Source organism: Podarcis liolepis (assembly GCF_965112155.1).
Source record: "Podarcis liolepis genome assembly, chromosome: 7".
Lineage (NCBI taxonomy): Eukaryota > Metazoa > Chordata > Lepidosauria > Squamata > Lacertidae > Podarcis > Podarcis liolepis.
Window position 1 is genome coordinate 21,806,953 of NC_139561.1, and position 16,584 is coordinate 21,823,536.

Genomic DNA, 16,584 nt, shown 5'->3' on the forward strand with positions numbered 1-16,584 from the left:
AAAAGGAAACAAACTTGCAAGACGTTTCCGTCTTGCGAAGCAAGCCCATAGGGAAATTCGTCTTGCGAAGCAACTCAAAAAACGAAAAAACTCTTTCGTCTTGCGAGTTTTTCGTCTTCCGAGGCATTCGTCTTGCGAGGTACCACTGTATATGGAGGAAAGGGAAGGATGTTCAGCCTAGGGGAGAGCTCTGGAGAAGGGTGAGCTTTGCTCTGTTGCAGATAACCAGCCTTGCATGCAAGTGAGACCAGGTTTGATCCTCAGCCCCCAGGGCTTTTTTTTTTTTAAAAAAAAAAGATAAAAAGCACACCACACAGTTCCCAACAGAGAAGACAGAAGCCTTTGTAGAAACAGATACATTTAAGATCTTCTCGTGCTGAGAGAGCAGATGAAAAGCATGTACAGGAGCCCGACTTGAAGAACGATTATAAATAAAATTCAATCAAAAAAAGGAAGGGAAAAAAGGGGGGGGGAGAAGGAAAATAAACACAAAATCTCCAAAGTGTTTTTATAAATACAGATATTAAGTCATTCCTTACCGCGCGTCATCTGCACCGCCCCCCCCGCCCCAATACAAGATCTCCTTTCCAAAGATATGGATCTATCCAGTTAGCTTCAACTATTCCATACCTATTTGCAGATAAAATTGATCAAAGCACATATTTACTGATTATCTAAGCTACATGGCTCATGGGTTTAATGCTCTCCGCTTTTGCTACCCCACCCTCGGCAACTACTTTAAATCATCCAGCAGAACCAGGAATCAAGTTATTTGGTGGGTGGGTTTTTAAAAACCTACAAAAGGGGAATAAAAGCAGCAGCCTAGATTTGATTTGATTTTTTTTAAGAGAGGGAGAGAAAGGGGAAATATCACATTCTTAATACTCAGGAAGTCCCCCTTTATTCTGAGCCTGTGGCAAAGGTTTTTTTTAAAAAGGAACAAAGTGGGTTTTAGAAGTCTAAGAGCCTTTCAACCTCACCAATATTCCTTTGTTAAGTTGGAAATCGAGAAGCCTGTGACTTTATGAAGTGAGCCACGGCCGATTTGGAAAAGGCACTAGCATTCGCCTCTGGGCTGAGGCAAAAGGATTTGGGAAAGATTTGAGCGGGGGCCTCTCAAACCCAGCCATAAACCACATCTCAGCTATTATGTGACATGCTCTTTTTCTTTGACACGGGAAAAGATTCTGCAGTGGCAGAGCTAGGGGAACCTTTGGCCCTCCAGATATTGATGAACTACAACTCCCATCAGCCCCAACCAGCATGGGGTGATTGGGGTTGTACTTCAGCAACACCTGGCGGGCCACAGGCCTCCCACATGTCTGTCACAGAGGAGGGCCCAGCAACTTTGGTCGCTTAACCATTGGCTCCCCAAGGCAATCAGGCCGGCGGCTGCAAACACCAGGGCTCCGACCACATTTGCCAAGGCCTTGGGAGCCAATCGCACCAAGCGGGCAGTGCTAAAATGCAACGAGCAATTAGCGTCACAACCACCTACAAAATCTGGAGGTCAGTGCTGCTCCTAGCTGTCATATTAGAGGTGGAAGATGCACACGTCTGAATTCTCTCTCTCGCACACAAAGAGAAACCCTCTGCCAGGCTGACATCCGTCCCATGCTAGGTTTTTCTACATGCAGGGTATCCTCAACATCCCCCCGTGGGAGAACACCCACCAAAAGCCAACACCATCTCAACCTGTAGCCTGAAAAAGCCCAAACCACGAGAAGGTTCTTCCAAGTTGGTTAAGAAACAGCGTCTCTGGCAAAACCCAGAGGCCTCTGTGAGATCTGAAGCCAAGAGAGGGTCATCTCCTGACCCAGTGGCTGAAGCCAGCTCATCCTCCCCACAAGCTCATTTGAGTGCTACTCTGATTTATAGTTCCCTATAAGGGTGAAGATTTGGGGTTCAAGCGAGACGAAATTCCAAAATCTGAGCAGAGAAGGAGCACCCCTCGATCTGCGTTTACAGGGCAAGTGAGTCACCACTGTGCCTCAACCCAAAGCAAAGCAAAAACCAGGCCCTTCAGGAAACCCACCTGTCGCCTGAGGGATCCCAACAAAGTCCTACTCTGAGCAGACCCACTGAAATGAATGGACCAAAAATCAGTTATGCCCGTTCATTTCAACTGCGTCGACTCTTTGAGTAGGGCCAATGCCGGAGGCAAATCCCCGTGACGTAGCTTGAGGGGGCTTTGCTCCCAACATGCCTGAGGTCAACAGAAAGTCTTCCGAAATCTATGGGCTCTGCATTTTGGAGAGATGAATTCTAACTGAACAGCTACACCTGGTGGCCAATTGCGAGGGGGGGGGGGAGAAAAAGCAACCGCAAAGCAACCCTAACATGATCACAGACTTAAACTGTACTTTTTTAACACAGCTGTTTCAGGGAGGATTTTTTTTTTAAAAAAAGTAACAATTAAGAAAAACACCAACTATAAAAGCCTCCATTAAAAATGAAATAAGGACAGCAAATGACACCTGGAGACGGACTGTTCAGACTGCTCAATCGACAATTTTTTTCAGCTGTGACTGGCAATAGTGAGAGCTTGTGCAGGTCAGGAGTAAATAACAGAAACCTTGCATTATTGTGACAAGAAAAAAAAATGTACGTGCACTTAAAATGCACATCCCACTACCATGAGGGGCCTGGACTAGCCATGATTGTGTGGGATGGCAGGAGGCAAAAAGCAAACCAGCTACCTCTCTTGGCACAACGAGGCTCTCATGGGGACGGCAGTGCAAGCAGTGCCTTGCTCCCCCTCGCTTCACTATCGTAATCTTTACTTTTTTAAAGAAAAACAGCCAAACGTGTCCCTTTTTAAAAAAAACGATGAACGTCTTGGCCTAAGAGCAGACTGACATGCTCAACAGATGAGCACCAGCACGTGAAGCGATGGTATTTGGGGCTGGGCATTTGGGAGAGACGGGGAGGCAGCTCAACTATTCCTTTACCCTCCTCCACCCCCTCTGTGTTTCCTCTACAAACCACTTCACACGACAGGAAGTTCTAAGGTGTGACTGGCAGTCTAATGAGTCAAAAAATACCAAAAGGTGGAAGGAGAGAATGCAGAGGTCAACTGGCAGATTCGGAGGGTTATGCAGCCTTCCCCTTCCCACCCTGGCGTGACATGGGGAACCCCCTGGTGTCTTCAAAATGTGCAAATCCAAGTGAATACTGAAAAAGAGCTGAAGGATTCCAGAACTGATTCTGAGGTAAGTAAAAACAACACAACAATGCCATTTTGCGGGGAGGGAGGGAGAGGTAGGCAGAAACCATTTTTCCTCTTGGCTAGCTAGTCTATTTTTTAAAAACAGGAATCCTACCTCACCTGTCCTGAGACACGACTCATTTCTTCTCCTCCTCTGCCCCAAGTTGCATTTGCTACAAATTTTTAAAGGTGAGTTGTTTTTCCCCCTTCCCCCATCCCCAAAACTAAACCCATGAGCCAAACTTTTGTTTTTACCTGTACATCGCGGTATTTATCCCAGAGCCGGGAATAAGATACCTAGGGAGTCCCATACGCTTTTGTTTTGTTTTCCTGCCGCTACCACTAATTTTGGTCTTGGAACCGGGAGGGGTGTAGGTGGATGGGTTGGAGGGAGGAAAAACAGCGCCTTCACTCCTGCGCTATGCTCCTCAGGACGTACTTCACCGTGTAGGCGAAGGCCGCAAAGCCGACTATAACAAACAAGTTCGCCAAAGCTCCGCCCAGGAGTCCATGGTTCCGATTGGCCTGCTGCAGGCCGGGGTGGTTGTTGGCAGCGGCCAATGGGATGTGACCGTTGAGGAGGGGCAGCCCGTTCTGGACGTGGTGGGCTTCCCCGTCGGGGACGACGTCCGGGAGCGGGAGGGTCAGGGGCCGGCTGTGGAGATCTTCTCGCGCCTTTTGTTTCTGCTTGATTTCCTGGGACAGGGAAAAACAGGGAAGGGAGATCAGCGAGGGGCAACGTCTGTGCTGGCGCTGACAAACCGATTTGTTTATTGCAGATACCAGACACTTGCCGCCCAAAGGTCTACAAGCAACTTGCGTTAAAGAGAAACTTGTGCAGGTACATAATATCACTGGGGGCGGGGGAGAGGGAGGGACCGTATTATACGTTAATATTTAGTGTAACAACTTACATAAAAACAAAAGAACCACATTAGCCCTGTAAACTGTAGCAAACAACATCTGCAATGTTGGCACCAGTCTGTCTCGAGAGACAATGGAGTGCGCCTCTGGGGTGAAGTCAAACTGCTGTGTTAGCAGCGCTGCAGTAACCTCCTCAGGGTTCAAGCCTGGGCATTGTATGGAGGTCCTGGGCTGCCCAGACGACAAGACCCGCCTCTTGGCCTCACTGATGCAGTTCAAAGGAAAGCAGAGCAAATACATCTGGCACCAGCTTGGCTGCAGGAATTGTTGTTGTTGTTATTGTTAATTGAATTTGTATACTGTCCTATACTTGGGGGTCTCAGGAAGAAGAAGAAGAGTTTGGATTTGATATCCCGCCTTTCACTCCCTTTAAGGAGTCTCAAAGCGGCTAACATTCTCCTTTCCCTTCCTCCCCCACAACAAACACTCTGTGAGGTGAATGGGGCTGAGAGACTTCAAAGAAGTGTGACTGGCCCAAGGTCACCCAGCAGCTGCATGTGGAGGAGCGGAGATGTGAACCCGGTTCCCCAGATTACGAGTCTACCGCTCTTAACCACACCACCACACTGGTGTAGGATTGTTCACAAAATAAAATCAAGACATAAAACCACAAAATAAATAAACACAAAAACCCAAGAGCCCCCCTCCAAAAAAAAAAAATTTTTTAAAAAAAGGGCATAGGATGTAAATCAGATCAACCAAAGGCCAGGTTAAAAAGGAAAGTTTTGCCTGGCACCTAAGCGTGTACAATGAAGGTGCCAAGAGAACTTCCCTGGGGAGACCATTCCAAAGATGGGGAGCTACTGCAGAGAAGGCCCGTTCTCTCGAGGAGGAGGCACCAGGAGAAGGGCCTAAGAAGATGATCTCAGGGTCCAGGTAGGTTCATATGGAAAGAAGTACGGTGGTCCTGAGTTACCGGAAGGAGGCGTACAAGGCGCCAGTCAGTGTAGACTATACCGGGCTAGATGGACGCAGGTACTGAGCCAGTGTAAGGCAGCTTCCTAGGTCCCTCCTCCCCGCCTCTACGTGAATGAATGGCACCTTGGGCAACAGGTCAGTCAGTGCAGACACGCCAAACTAAGATGAACCAGGAGCTCAGTGGCAGAGCATCTACAATGCATACAGAAGGTTCAATCCCCAATGGCATTTCCAGGTAGGGCGGGGGGGGGGTAGACTCCAGCCTAAAATCCCAGTACAGACAATACTGAGCTGAATCGGTCTTACTTGGTATAAGGCAACTTCCTGTGTTCCTGTGATACTAGAGGTAACCCACAGCCAACCGTGACTATTGCACCGTGCACATTGATCCCGTTTTGCTAATACCAGTTTCCAAATGTTCGCGCTTACCTCCACCACGTCAGGGAATAATTCACAGAAGACTTTGTCTTTGACGTTAAATGCTAAACTCTGCGACGCAAGCTGCCTTTTCTGTTGAGAGACAGGGAACAAAAAGAAAAGGTGGGCATCAGTTTGGAGCCGGCATTTTTGCAAATGAAACAACTGAACCTTGGAGGACCTCTGCAGCATTCAGTTATTTATTTTTCATAGGCAGCTAGCAGATCCTGCCCTGGGAGGTTACTTACTGTGAACTCTGACGTTTCTATACTGCCCAGAGTGGGACCTTTTTCAACCATAAAACTAAGAAGGCCTGTTAAGATAGTCGAGACCGACCACGCTGGGTTCCACGTGTCCGGGTGGAAGTCGGTAATTGAAAGACATAACCTGCAAGGGAAAAGGTCAGTACAAAATTAGATAAAACTCCACTAATAATAATAATAATAATAATTTATTATTTATACCAAAGAGCATCAGGACTATATTTTTACCAAACCGCCTCCCTCCCACCACAAAAACCCCATTCAAAAACCCCATAAGAGAAAGAAATCATGTTCTGCGTCCCCACAACCAAAGAATCATGTGAACTGCAGGTTGTTAAAGTTGCTGGGAATTGTAGTTCTATCAAGCGTAAACTACAGTTCCCAGGATTATTGGGGGCGGGGCATGGTTTAAATGTATGGCACAAGGTATGTATATTGGTAATGAGACAACAAGGTATATATACCTCAAGATAGGTATCTGAGACAATAAGAACAGTCCTGATTAGGAAGCAAGCGTGAAACTGTAGCTCCGTCATTAGCACCCCAGTGCAGCGCTATCAATTCACTGGCTATTTTGCCTCTTTCAAATACAGCAGATCCTCCAAAAAGTACTTTCAAGTTTGGATTAGGACATTAACAAAATATCTATTTACACTTATTCCAGATTTTGCAAAGACCTCCCTACACATGAGAGAAAATTCTATCCATTCTCTTGCATCTTTATCTCTCTCTCTCCTTTTCCCTGTTTATGATGGTGTCCTTGAGCACCAATAACGTCAGCTAGCGCCGACGAGTTCTTTATAAACTCTTTGTTTATCGCTCCTAAGAAACAAGTTTGCTGGCCTCTGCTGTATATTAAGCCAAAATCTTCCCACAGAGTTGAGCAAATTCCCAAGCTCTTTATACAGCGTGAGCTTTCTAGGAGGTGAAGAGTCTTAAAACGGGCTTGAGAGTGTGGAAGCTGGCCGCTCCCAGTCGGTTTTAGAAGGACTTGATAAAGGTTACTTTGTCTCCTTGAGACAGCTTAAAATGTACTAGAATGAGAGCTCACATGTGGTCCCATCGCCATCTTATCTGTTTCAATCTACTCTTGCCTCTGGCCCTGCCCTGCAAATGCACACACTCACACCCAGAGGTTGCCTAGAAGGGAAAGCTATAACTCGCCCCCCCCAACTGGATTACTGCAATGTGCTCTATGTGGGGCTGCCCTTGAAGATGGCGCTGAAGCTCCAACTGGGCTAAAATGTAGTAGCCAGCTTCCTGGCTGTGGCTCCATTTAGATCGCATATAATTCTTGAAGATGCAAAGCTTCTGCCTGGCCTCTGACACCTGAGATGGTTGTGATTTGCTTTAAACTGTTCTTAAAGTCATATTTAAAATTGTTTGCAACCCACACTCTGGGAACTTAAAGAGTGGAAGGAAGGAAATTAAATTAAATTAAATATACTAAGGTCCTTGGGCTGAAAAATATTCCTTGCATCTTGTTTAACAGCAGAGTATGTGCTTTCTATGCAGGAGGGCTCATTTGCCACATAAATGGATCCCAGGTTAACAAAGCTGAGAATCGCCTAGACTAGAGGAGTTTGGTCAGCCAGAGCAGACAATGTCTAGGGACAGATAGGCCTAGAGACTGTCTCTGCAAAAGCTAGATTCCTGTCCTGATGAGACAAAAGGGGGAGGGGAACCCCTTGGCAAAGAGATCTGTGGACCAGCTTAGATCCAACATATCAGAGTGAGGTGGGGGGAACAGTATTGAGGGCTGACTTTGCCCCCTCCCACCCCTCACCCAGCATTGGATTTTAGAATCCAGTTTTCTATAAGACACTGCTCGGCTTTGAAGTCATTGGCTGTAACAGTAGGGATGGGCAGACATTAAAGGCAGCTACTTACCTTGTATTGCATTTAAATCTTCCATTCGGTGTTATCATATAAATACTAGGAGGTTTGAAAGGAAATTCTCTGGGGAAGATCAGTTTCCCGTGATAATAGCCACCTAAAGTGTCGGAAAGGAAATAAAAACAACCCTTATTCAATTAGCAGCGAAGGTGGGGAGGTTCAGGTTTGCTCAAAATCAGCCTGGCAGATGCACTGAACACCCGATGGCAATTCAAACACACACATCCTATTTAAAACCACTGCTACCACATACACCCACCCCACAAAAAAACTACAAATGGCTGTCAACAGCAATCAAACTGGTCACGTCAAATACGAAGCAGGCCACCAAAAAGAGAGATACAGCTTTATGGGCTGTGGGAGCCTCTAAAAAACTTATCTAGCCAGGGTAGTAAGAAGTGTCTGTAGGAAAAGGGAGAGATCGGGCTCCCTACCAGCTCTGATGAAAAGACGAGCACCTTTGGCCTCTTCCTCCCCAAATCTTTCCATTCCAGCCAAGTTAGCTCACTGCAAGAACTAAGGACGGGTGCCCACGTTTGCTTTACCCCTCTCTTGTCTTTTCGTGTCGTATTTTTTAGGACTGCAGGTCAGAGGACAGGGAATGTCTTACTGGTATTTGTAAGCCACTCTGGGAGCCTTGGGGGGGGGGGTTGAAGTAAACAAGCCTTCCTCAAAATGCTCTGACAACACCAACAATATGTGCTTTAGATCTGTCATTGCTGGTGGTACTTGGTGACTTCCCCATTCTATATCTAAACCATTTATATACAGTGGTACCTCGGGTTAAGTACTTAATTCATTCCAGAGGTCCGTTCTTAACCTGAAGCACCACTTTAGCTAATGGGGCCTCCTGCTGCCGCCACACCACCGGAGAACTATTTCTGTTCTCATCCTGAAGCTAAGTTCTTAACCTGAGCTACTATTTCTGGGTTAGCGGAGTCTGTAACCTGAAGAGTATGTAACCTGAAGCGTATGTAACCCGAGGTACCACTTTAAGTGGTTTAGATATAGAAGGGGGAAGTCACCAAGTACCACCAGCAACACCACATATCTAAAGAACATATTGTTGGTGTGGTTAGAGCATTTTGAGGAAGGCTTGTTTACTTCATAGTCTAGCTTTATTTTTATCTGGCGTTTCAAATGGTTGCTGCGATTTACCTTCGTACGGCGTCAACTCCGGTCCCCGTACAACATAGTGCCTAAGGGAGAAAGGGAGAGCTTTTATTGCACAGTTTCCAAGGAAGGGGGATAGGGAAGGGGGAGAGAGAAAGGGAGAGAAGTAAGTTACGTATTACATCCCCAATTCAAAAAGCAGGTTTGCTATAGGAAGCCCTGCAGGAACGCTGTATGGTTTCATGATGCGGGGCAGAAGAATCATCACATGTCCAGAAACACTTACAAGTGGATGCGATTTCAGTTAAATTTGGGACATCACAGAGCAATTTTGGCAATGATTCATTTGATAAAGAGAACAGATCCTAGGCTTGCGATTAATTTTCTCTGGGTGACACCTCTCATCATGTTATGTGCATTTACACACACACCACACCAGTGTGGTTTAGTGGTCAAGAGTGCTGGGTTGAGGCCTGGGAGACCAGGCTTCAAAGCCCCACTTGGCCAGGAAGTGACCTTCAGCCAGCGACTGCCTCATAGCAGCACCTACCTTACAGGTTGTTGTGGGGATTAATGGGGAAGACCAGTTGTGCCACACTGAGAAATGTGGAAGAAAGGTGAGATATAAATGCAGTAAGTTAGTTCTGAGTGCAGGCAACAACTGTTTTAGGTGCGTCCAACTGACATGCAACCATGCATGTGTGCAACCCTGGAAATGGCCAGAATAGGGGGTGGAGCAGGGTTGCATGCGCTCCACTGCCATGTGCGGGGGTCAGGAATGCAATCCCTGCGCAAGACGGTCATTGCCTGCAGATATACATGGAATGTCTCCCTTAAAGGTCAATAGGCTTCTGTGTTTGTCGGATGATTCCATCAAGCACGCTTTCACCATAAATAAAGAAGAGGGCCGTATCCAATGAAATCCTACGCAGAGTCTACCCAAGTTATCTGTGTCCACCCATTTCAATGGGTCTACTCTGTGTAGGACCAACATTGATGACAACCCAAAAGGCTGTGACCCCTGCCCAGTTGGCCCCCTTTCCTTACCATTCAAGGATATTTGACGGTAGAGGTTCAGCACATATATAAGGCACTGGGTCTTTTTTAATTCGCAGGTAGTCCTGTTTGAGTCTCTGGGTAGCTGTCGTGGGTGCTCGCTTATTACTATTGCTGCTCATCTGCCAATAAAGAGGGGGGGAGAGGGAAAATACACTTATTTATTTATTTCCAACATTTTTAACTTCCCTTTCAGCCAAAGAGGCTTTCAGAGCAGCTTACAAAAATCATTACTAAAGACAGTTTCCCTGCTCTCAGGACTCACAATGTAAAAAGACACAGCACACGAGGAAAAGGGGGGGGGAGGGAGGAGGAAAAGGCAACGCTCAAGCGCAAGTTCTTTTAAGCTGCAGGAGTAGAGCTGGTGACAATGTCGAGACCAGGAAGGACAACACAGTTCCTGTCTCACCAAACTTATATATACACACACCCAAGTTTGTTTGTGTTGCCAGGGCAGACGGCAGCCAATGGCAAGAAGATCAACAGCGCCAGCAAGAAGGCTTTCTACCACAGTGTTTCCCAACCGGTGTTCCGCGGCACACTACTGTGCCGTGAGACATTGGCTGGTGTGCCGTGGGAGGGAGGCGGGCGAGTCGGGCGGTGAGAGGCGGCGGCGGCGAGGATCCGCGTCGAGCCGGGGGCGGCTCCGCGGTGGTGGTGCCGAGCGGCGGGGCAGCGCGTGCAAAAGGGAGGAGCGCGAGACAGCGGAGGAGGAGGAGGCCGGCATGTCCGGGCAGCAGCAGCAACAACAGCAGCAGCAACTCCCGGCGACGGCTCCTCAAGCCCCGCCGCCGCCCCCTCCTCCGCCCGCTATCGCCGCCACCACCACAACAGCCGCCGCCGCCCCTCAGTCCCTCGCTCTGCTTCCTCCTCCCACCCCCAAAGCTTGGAGGTTCCCCGGCAAGGGGGAGGGAAAAAACTTTCACTTTCGTGCGTCCCTCCCGGCGTGACGCTGCGCGCTGACGTCACGGGGCGGGGCTTTAATGGTGGTGTGCCGCGAGATTTTTTTCAGTAAACAGGTGTGCCGTTGCCCAAAAAAGTTTGGGAAACACTGTTCTACCACATGCAATGCTTCTGTTACCCACTGCCAAACCAGGAACAACAGCTGCCAATCTAATGGTCCGGAACCCTGCAACTGCAGGAGAGCAGAAAGCGGAAGGGCAGTGCCAAGCTAATCAGAACTTTGACCGGGGTCCCTCAGTTTTGCCCACCTTTCTGGCACCTGCAGAACATCAACCTTCAATAACAAGTCCCAGCTGCCTACAAGAGCCTTTGCAAAGGTCTTCAAAGAATTAATAAGGACACATTTCCCTTGTCTGTCTCCCAACAAAGGTCACCATACATACAGGGTGACCAGAGTAGTTTCTGTGTCAAAACCAGGCCTAAACCCCAATTGAAATGGATGTAGAAAATCATTTTCCTGCAGTAGCACCTCAATCTGGTCCATGTAAACCCACTAAAGAACTTTGCCCAAGAAGAGGAGATTGGCAGCTGGGCAGTAGTTAAATTTTCCAAATCCAGGAAGTTTCTTAAGGAGTTGTTTTCTCATTTTTTCAGTTCATTTGCCTTAACTTTACACTCTGAGTAGGGGAGCAGCTTCTGGACTCAGAGAAAGGAGTGGGGGGGTAGGGAGAAGAAGCTCAACGTTTTCTTGTGCAATATTGGTTATCGAAGGTCAAACTGATAAAAGTTCCCTTTAAGCGCACCACGCTCAAACAAAATATTCTAAGAAAACTCTCAGGGCTTTGACTGCTTGATCCAGCAGCATGAGGAAGGTTAAGAAGCATAATGGGCGGTGGGGGGGGGGGGTAGGAACAGCCTGGCTTGTCCCACAGAAGTTCAAGGACTATTTTTTTAGGAAAAGGAGGGGTGAATGGGAGCACAATAAGCTTTCTGAACTTTGTGAGAAACCACCAACCAAAGTTTGGGGGGGTGGGGAGGAGAAACGTCTTTGTAGTGCAGAGCCAAAACCTGCTTTATTCTGAAATTAAATTTATCAGGAGATTAAAGATTATTAAAACGCACATTCAAATTTCTCCTCAGTTATTCCCTTACTAAACGCTCAGACAGGCATGATGAAAAGATGCAGCCAAAAGGAAATTCTGGCATGGATGTGGGCAGCAGCATCTGTATAGAACAACAGTGGAAATCGTTTAAAAATCTGAGTATATCCTTATGGTGTAAAAATCTCTGGAACCTAGTTACTGCAGACAAACACACACATACGTTATGGGTCCCAAAGAGACAGAAAGATCACTTCTGCTCAATATGGTGGGATTTTATTTCAAATAGTTTAGTTTCAGATTTACAGGTACCTCCCCCCCGCTATGCCGTCTAGATGAATATGGATTTCATGGTTCCAAATTGGGTGTTATTATTTAATATGTTTAGGGTTTATATGCCCCGCATTTAGTTGGATATACAATGGTACCTCGGGTTAAGTACTTAATTCGTTCCGGAGGTCCGTTTTTAACCTGAAACTGTTCTTAACTTGAAGCACCACTTTAGCTGATGGGGCCTCCTGCCGCCGCCGCACGATTTCTGTTCTCATCCTGAAGCAAAGTTCTTAACCTGAAGCACTATTTCTGGGTTAGCAGAGTCTGTAACCTCAAGCGTATGTAACCTGAAGTACCACTGTATTACTGAATTTTTGTTACCTGTCCGTGTGGGTCCATAATAAACTGAAAACAGAAAACCCTAAATAGGCTAGCAGTTACTAGAAGACTTAACTGTTGTTAATAAAGCTGCATACCTGCCATTTCTCCCCATCCCCACAAAAAAGAAACTTGGGAATCGTAGTTTAACCCATCACACAGCTGCAATTCCTATCACCCTTAAACTACAGTTCCCAGGATTTTTCCAGGGGGCATGCTTTAACATATGGCATGTACATGGCCTAAGAGTCAGCTATTCCAATTGATGGCTGCCCTTCCACATCCAGAAACTCTTCAAAGGCAACCTCTTAACCCCCATCCGTGCCAAAGATCCCAGACATTTGGCAGGACAGCTCTTTGTTCAATGGCAGTGCACCTCTGAAGGCCACACATTGGGGTCAAGGAGTGAGAGAACATTTTGGCCTTCGTATCTTGCTGTGCGTGCATCCCAGAGTCATGTGGGCTGTACAGGCTGCTGGACTTTATGGGCTTTTGGTTTGATCGAGTCGGGCAGCTGATTTGCTGGGATTAAAAACTTCAGGTGCAAAGGAAGTGAGACCAAGTGGCAGAGTGACAAACAACACAGAAGGCTGCCTCTTTTAAGATTCAGTCATTTGAATGGCCACTCTGGAATGTGATGACTAGACAGGCTGGTCTGATGCACCAAGGATGTTATGAAAGGCTCTAATAACTTTGTTGGGAACTAGTGCCAAACACCAGCAATCATCCATGAGAGCCGAGCCCAGAACCTCCATGGTCAGAGGCAGTGTACCTCAGGGACGGCATGTCCCATTTCACCGCTTGAGGTCAAATGGGAAGTGCCACCCTGCTCTGCTGCACCGCCCCCAGACTGCTCGCCATGCCACCTCTGCCACCGGCACAGAAGCACCGCTGGCACCAACGCCAATTTACGACAAGCTATTGCAAGATTTTGGTGAGATATCACTGGAAATTGGCGAGGTATCTATTGAAGTAGCTGCGAGAGAGTGGTACATCTCACTACGCGACCAGAGCTGAAGGTTACCAGCTCTTTAAAGCTGGATGACCTACACCTAGCCCAATTCTCGACTGAAAAATGTAACATTAATGCATCATACACTGAGAAGTGCATCCAGTTGCATGTTTAACTTATGGAACTCACTGCTGCAAGATGTGGCAACAACCACTGGCTTGGACTGCTTTAAAAGGGGATGAGACAAATTCAGGAGGATAAGGCTTTCAATGGCAACTAGCTGTGGTTACTATATGTCACCTCCAGGGTCAGAGGCAGAAGAATACATCTGAACAGCTGTCTGTGGTGAACAACATGGAGAAAAGGGCTTCGGATGCTGATTCTCAGAGGCAGCTGGTTGGCCACTGTGAGAAATTGGGTGCTGGACTGCATGGAAATTAGATCTTCTGAAGAAGTAATGCAAAAGTTCTGATGGAAGTGGAGGTGTAGAGAGATACAGTAGTTTTGATGGGTTTTTTTAAACGATAGACAAAATCACCTAGATTTGTCAATGGCTACCAATCATGATTGCTGTACAGAACCCCCCAAAAACATAGGAAGCTGCCTTATGCCAGATCAGCTCACTGATCTGTCTAGCTCAGTACAGTCTACACTGGCAGCAGCTCCTCAGGGTTCCAAATAAGGCCTTTGCCAGAACTACTTGAAGGCTCTAGAGGCTGAACAGGGGATCTTCTGTGTGTAACTCATTAGCTCTACTACTGAGCTCTGCATGGCCCTTCCATTTAGTCAGAGAAAGCTGCCTTAGCTAAATGGCACAATGGCCTAGGGTAAGTACTCTGAGTAGCAACGGCTCTCAAGGAACCAGAAGCAGTCTACAGAAGCTCTCAATTACCAGTTCCTGAGGAGTAAACAACATAAAGAAAACGTTGCTCTCATGCCTCGCTTATTGGCTATCCAGGGGCATCTAGCTGAACACTGCCAGAAACAGAAAACTGAGCCGGGCAGAACTTTTGGTGTCTCTTCTGAGGCTCTTGGCCATGATACACAGGAACAGAGCAGAACATCTGTGTACAGAGATAGAAGATCTCTAAACATTGAGTTGTATCCAAGAGCAGGCCCATTAAAATCAATGGACCTCAGTTTGGCATGCCCATTAATTTCAATGGGTCAACTCCAACTAGGATTAACACTGGACAGAAGCCGTAGCTTCTAGAGCTCATTCCACAGGGGAGGGCTGTAGCAAACATGCCCTGTTTGTTTATTAGGTTTTAACCCACTTTTTAAGCAAATCTCCTCACAAAGCAGCAAGCTTAACATACAGCTAACAATACAAGTGTTTAAAAGTTTTTAAAAGTATTACCAAAGATTAGGAGTTAGCGAGCACATTTTAAAAGTCCAACCCCAGAATCAAAAAATGCAACAGGTGGTATTCAGTGTTGGTCCTGCTCTGAGCAGACTCACTGAAATTAATAGGCTTGATAAACATGGGTTGGTTAACCAAATGGACCTACTCCAAGTAAATCTAAGTTATATACATAGCCCAATGGGTTACAGCAACCAAGTAAGTTCTACTTAAGACGCGTCGAAATCAATGAATCTCTGGTCATTGGTGTCCATTGGTTTTTATGCACCTACTCTGAGAAGGACAAACGCCGGCGACAATCTGTAATATAAACAGAAACTTAACTGCAGCGCACCTTGTCCCCAAGCCCTGTAGAAGAGTGAGGTTGTGGGCTCCCCACAGACCCCTGACCGGTATACTGCTGCCAGTCAGTGCAGGCAATACTGAGCTACATGGGCCAAGGGTCGGACTCGGTGTAAACAGAGCTTCCCGTATCCCTATCTCGGGGGCCGAGCTCCTGCCCCGCGCTCCGAAAGCCCTAGGTTCAATCTCCGGCGGCGTCTCCAGGTAAGGTCCTCCGAACCCTTGGAGAGCTGCTGCCAGCCAGTGCAGGCGACAGTGGTTTCCAACGGAGTCACCCCAAAGGGAGAGGGGGTTCGGAGGCTCCCCATAAGCGCCGGCCTAGGAGGGATGCGGGCCTTTTCTTCGGACACGGCCATTCGGCTTCCCAGGCCAGAAGCTGCACCCCATAATAACAAAATAACATTCTCCCCCCCCCCCACAAACCCGCTCTTCCTTCCTCGGCCTGCCTGGCTCCTTCTTTCCTCCTCCCTCCACTCCTCCTTTCCTCGACTCACCTCTCCCTGCTGGGCTCAGGGCCCCCCTGCGCGGCCTCGGGGCGGGGGAAAGGGGGAAGGAGGGGAGCCGGAGCCGGAGTCGGCCTCTCAGCCTGGGCGTCTCGCTGGGTCCCTCAGGCGCTCTTCCCGCCGCCGCCGCGACCCTCCAAGATGGCTGCCCAAGGCAGGCGCCGAGTAAAGACCGGCTTCCCGTTTTTTCCCCACCCACTTCCGGTTCCTGCGGAGGATGAAAAGGAGAGGAGCACATCCCGGAAACGACGCTCTGGGCCGCGGCTGGATACGGGGGATTTGGAAGGGAAATGTACCATAGAGAAAGGTGTGGGGTTTTTTTTCTTTGTGTCACTTCCTGTGCAGAACTGAACCGATGTCATCACCATTGTAACCCCTCGCAAGATTGTACAGGAGTGGGTTGGCGGCTTCGCCAAGAGAGTTTACAGAAGGCCTATGGGCAATAGAGATAGTAAAGTGTAGAGTGACCTACGACTCCTTACATCCTTTTTTAAAATTTAGGATTCTCCCTTTGATTTGAGATTTGTATGGTGGTTTTCTAGCAACAGAAGCAAAGGGAAAAAGAGGCTCACAACGATAAAAACAATAGATTCTTTTTTTAAAAAATCAATATGGTAATCTGATCGTACCAACATGACCAAACCGTACATTTAAAGCACTCTTATGCCACTTATTTATTTTTTATTATTACTTACTTGTTAAATTCATCCGAGGATCACGCAGCGATTTACATTTTTTTAAAAAGAGTAATGGCTTTCCCCAAATAATCCTGGGAGCTGTAGCGAAAGTAAGTCATCTGCAGCATAATCAGTTATCATAGCCTGCTATTTCATTTCATTTTTTCATTATTTTTATACCACCCTTCATCCGAAGATCACAGGGCGGTTCACAAGATACATATGCGTGTAAAGGTATTGTCACTCTACACGATATTAAGTCTATGGTGATTGGCAAGACATTCTCCTCGTTCCATAT

General features: G+C 47.3%; 1 protein-coding gene across 1 annotated transcript; it reads right to left on the reverse strand.

Moving 5' to 3' along the window:
- Positions 1-341: 341 nt before the first annotated feature.
- UBE2J2 (ubiquitin conjugating enzyme E2 J2) lies at positions 342-15,815 on the reverse strand. The gene is made up of 7 exons (XM_083513292.1): positions 15,601-15,815; positions 9,787-9,917; positions 8,785-8,825; positions 7,621-7,723; positions 5,716-5,854; positions 5,480-5,560; positions 342-3,904 (listed from the first exon to the last, which is right to left on the reverse strand). Exons 2-7 carry the CDS (start codon positions 9,915-9,917, stop codon positions 3,617-3,619), a joined length of 783 nt encoding a protein of 260 aa, XP_083369418.1. The 5' UTR covers positions 15,601-15,815; the 3' UTR covers positions 342-3,616.
- Between the last annotated feature and the right edge of the window lie 769 nt (positions 15,816-16,584).

Coding starts and splice junctions, on each gene's coding strand:
- UBE2J2 (XM_083513292.1), bottom strand. CDS start 9,917: ATGAGCAGCAATAGTAATAAGCGAGCACCCACGACAGCTACCCAGAGA. Junction 8,826..9,786: donor CCGTCAAATATCCTTGAATG/GTAAGGAAAGGG, acceptor TTTCTCCCTTAG/GCACTATGTTGTACGGGGAC. Junction 3,905..5,479: donor TATTCCCTGACGTGGTGGAG/GTAAGCGCGAAC, acceptor TCCCTGTCCCAG/GAAATCAAGCAGAAACAAAA.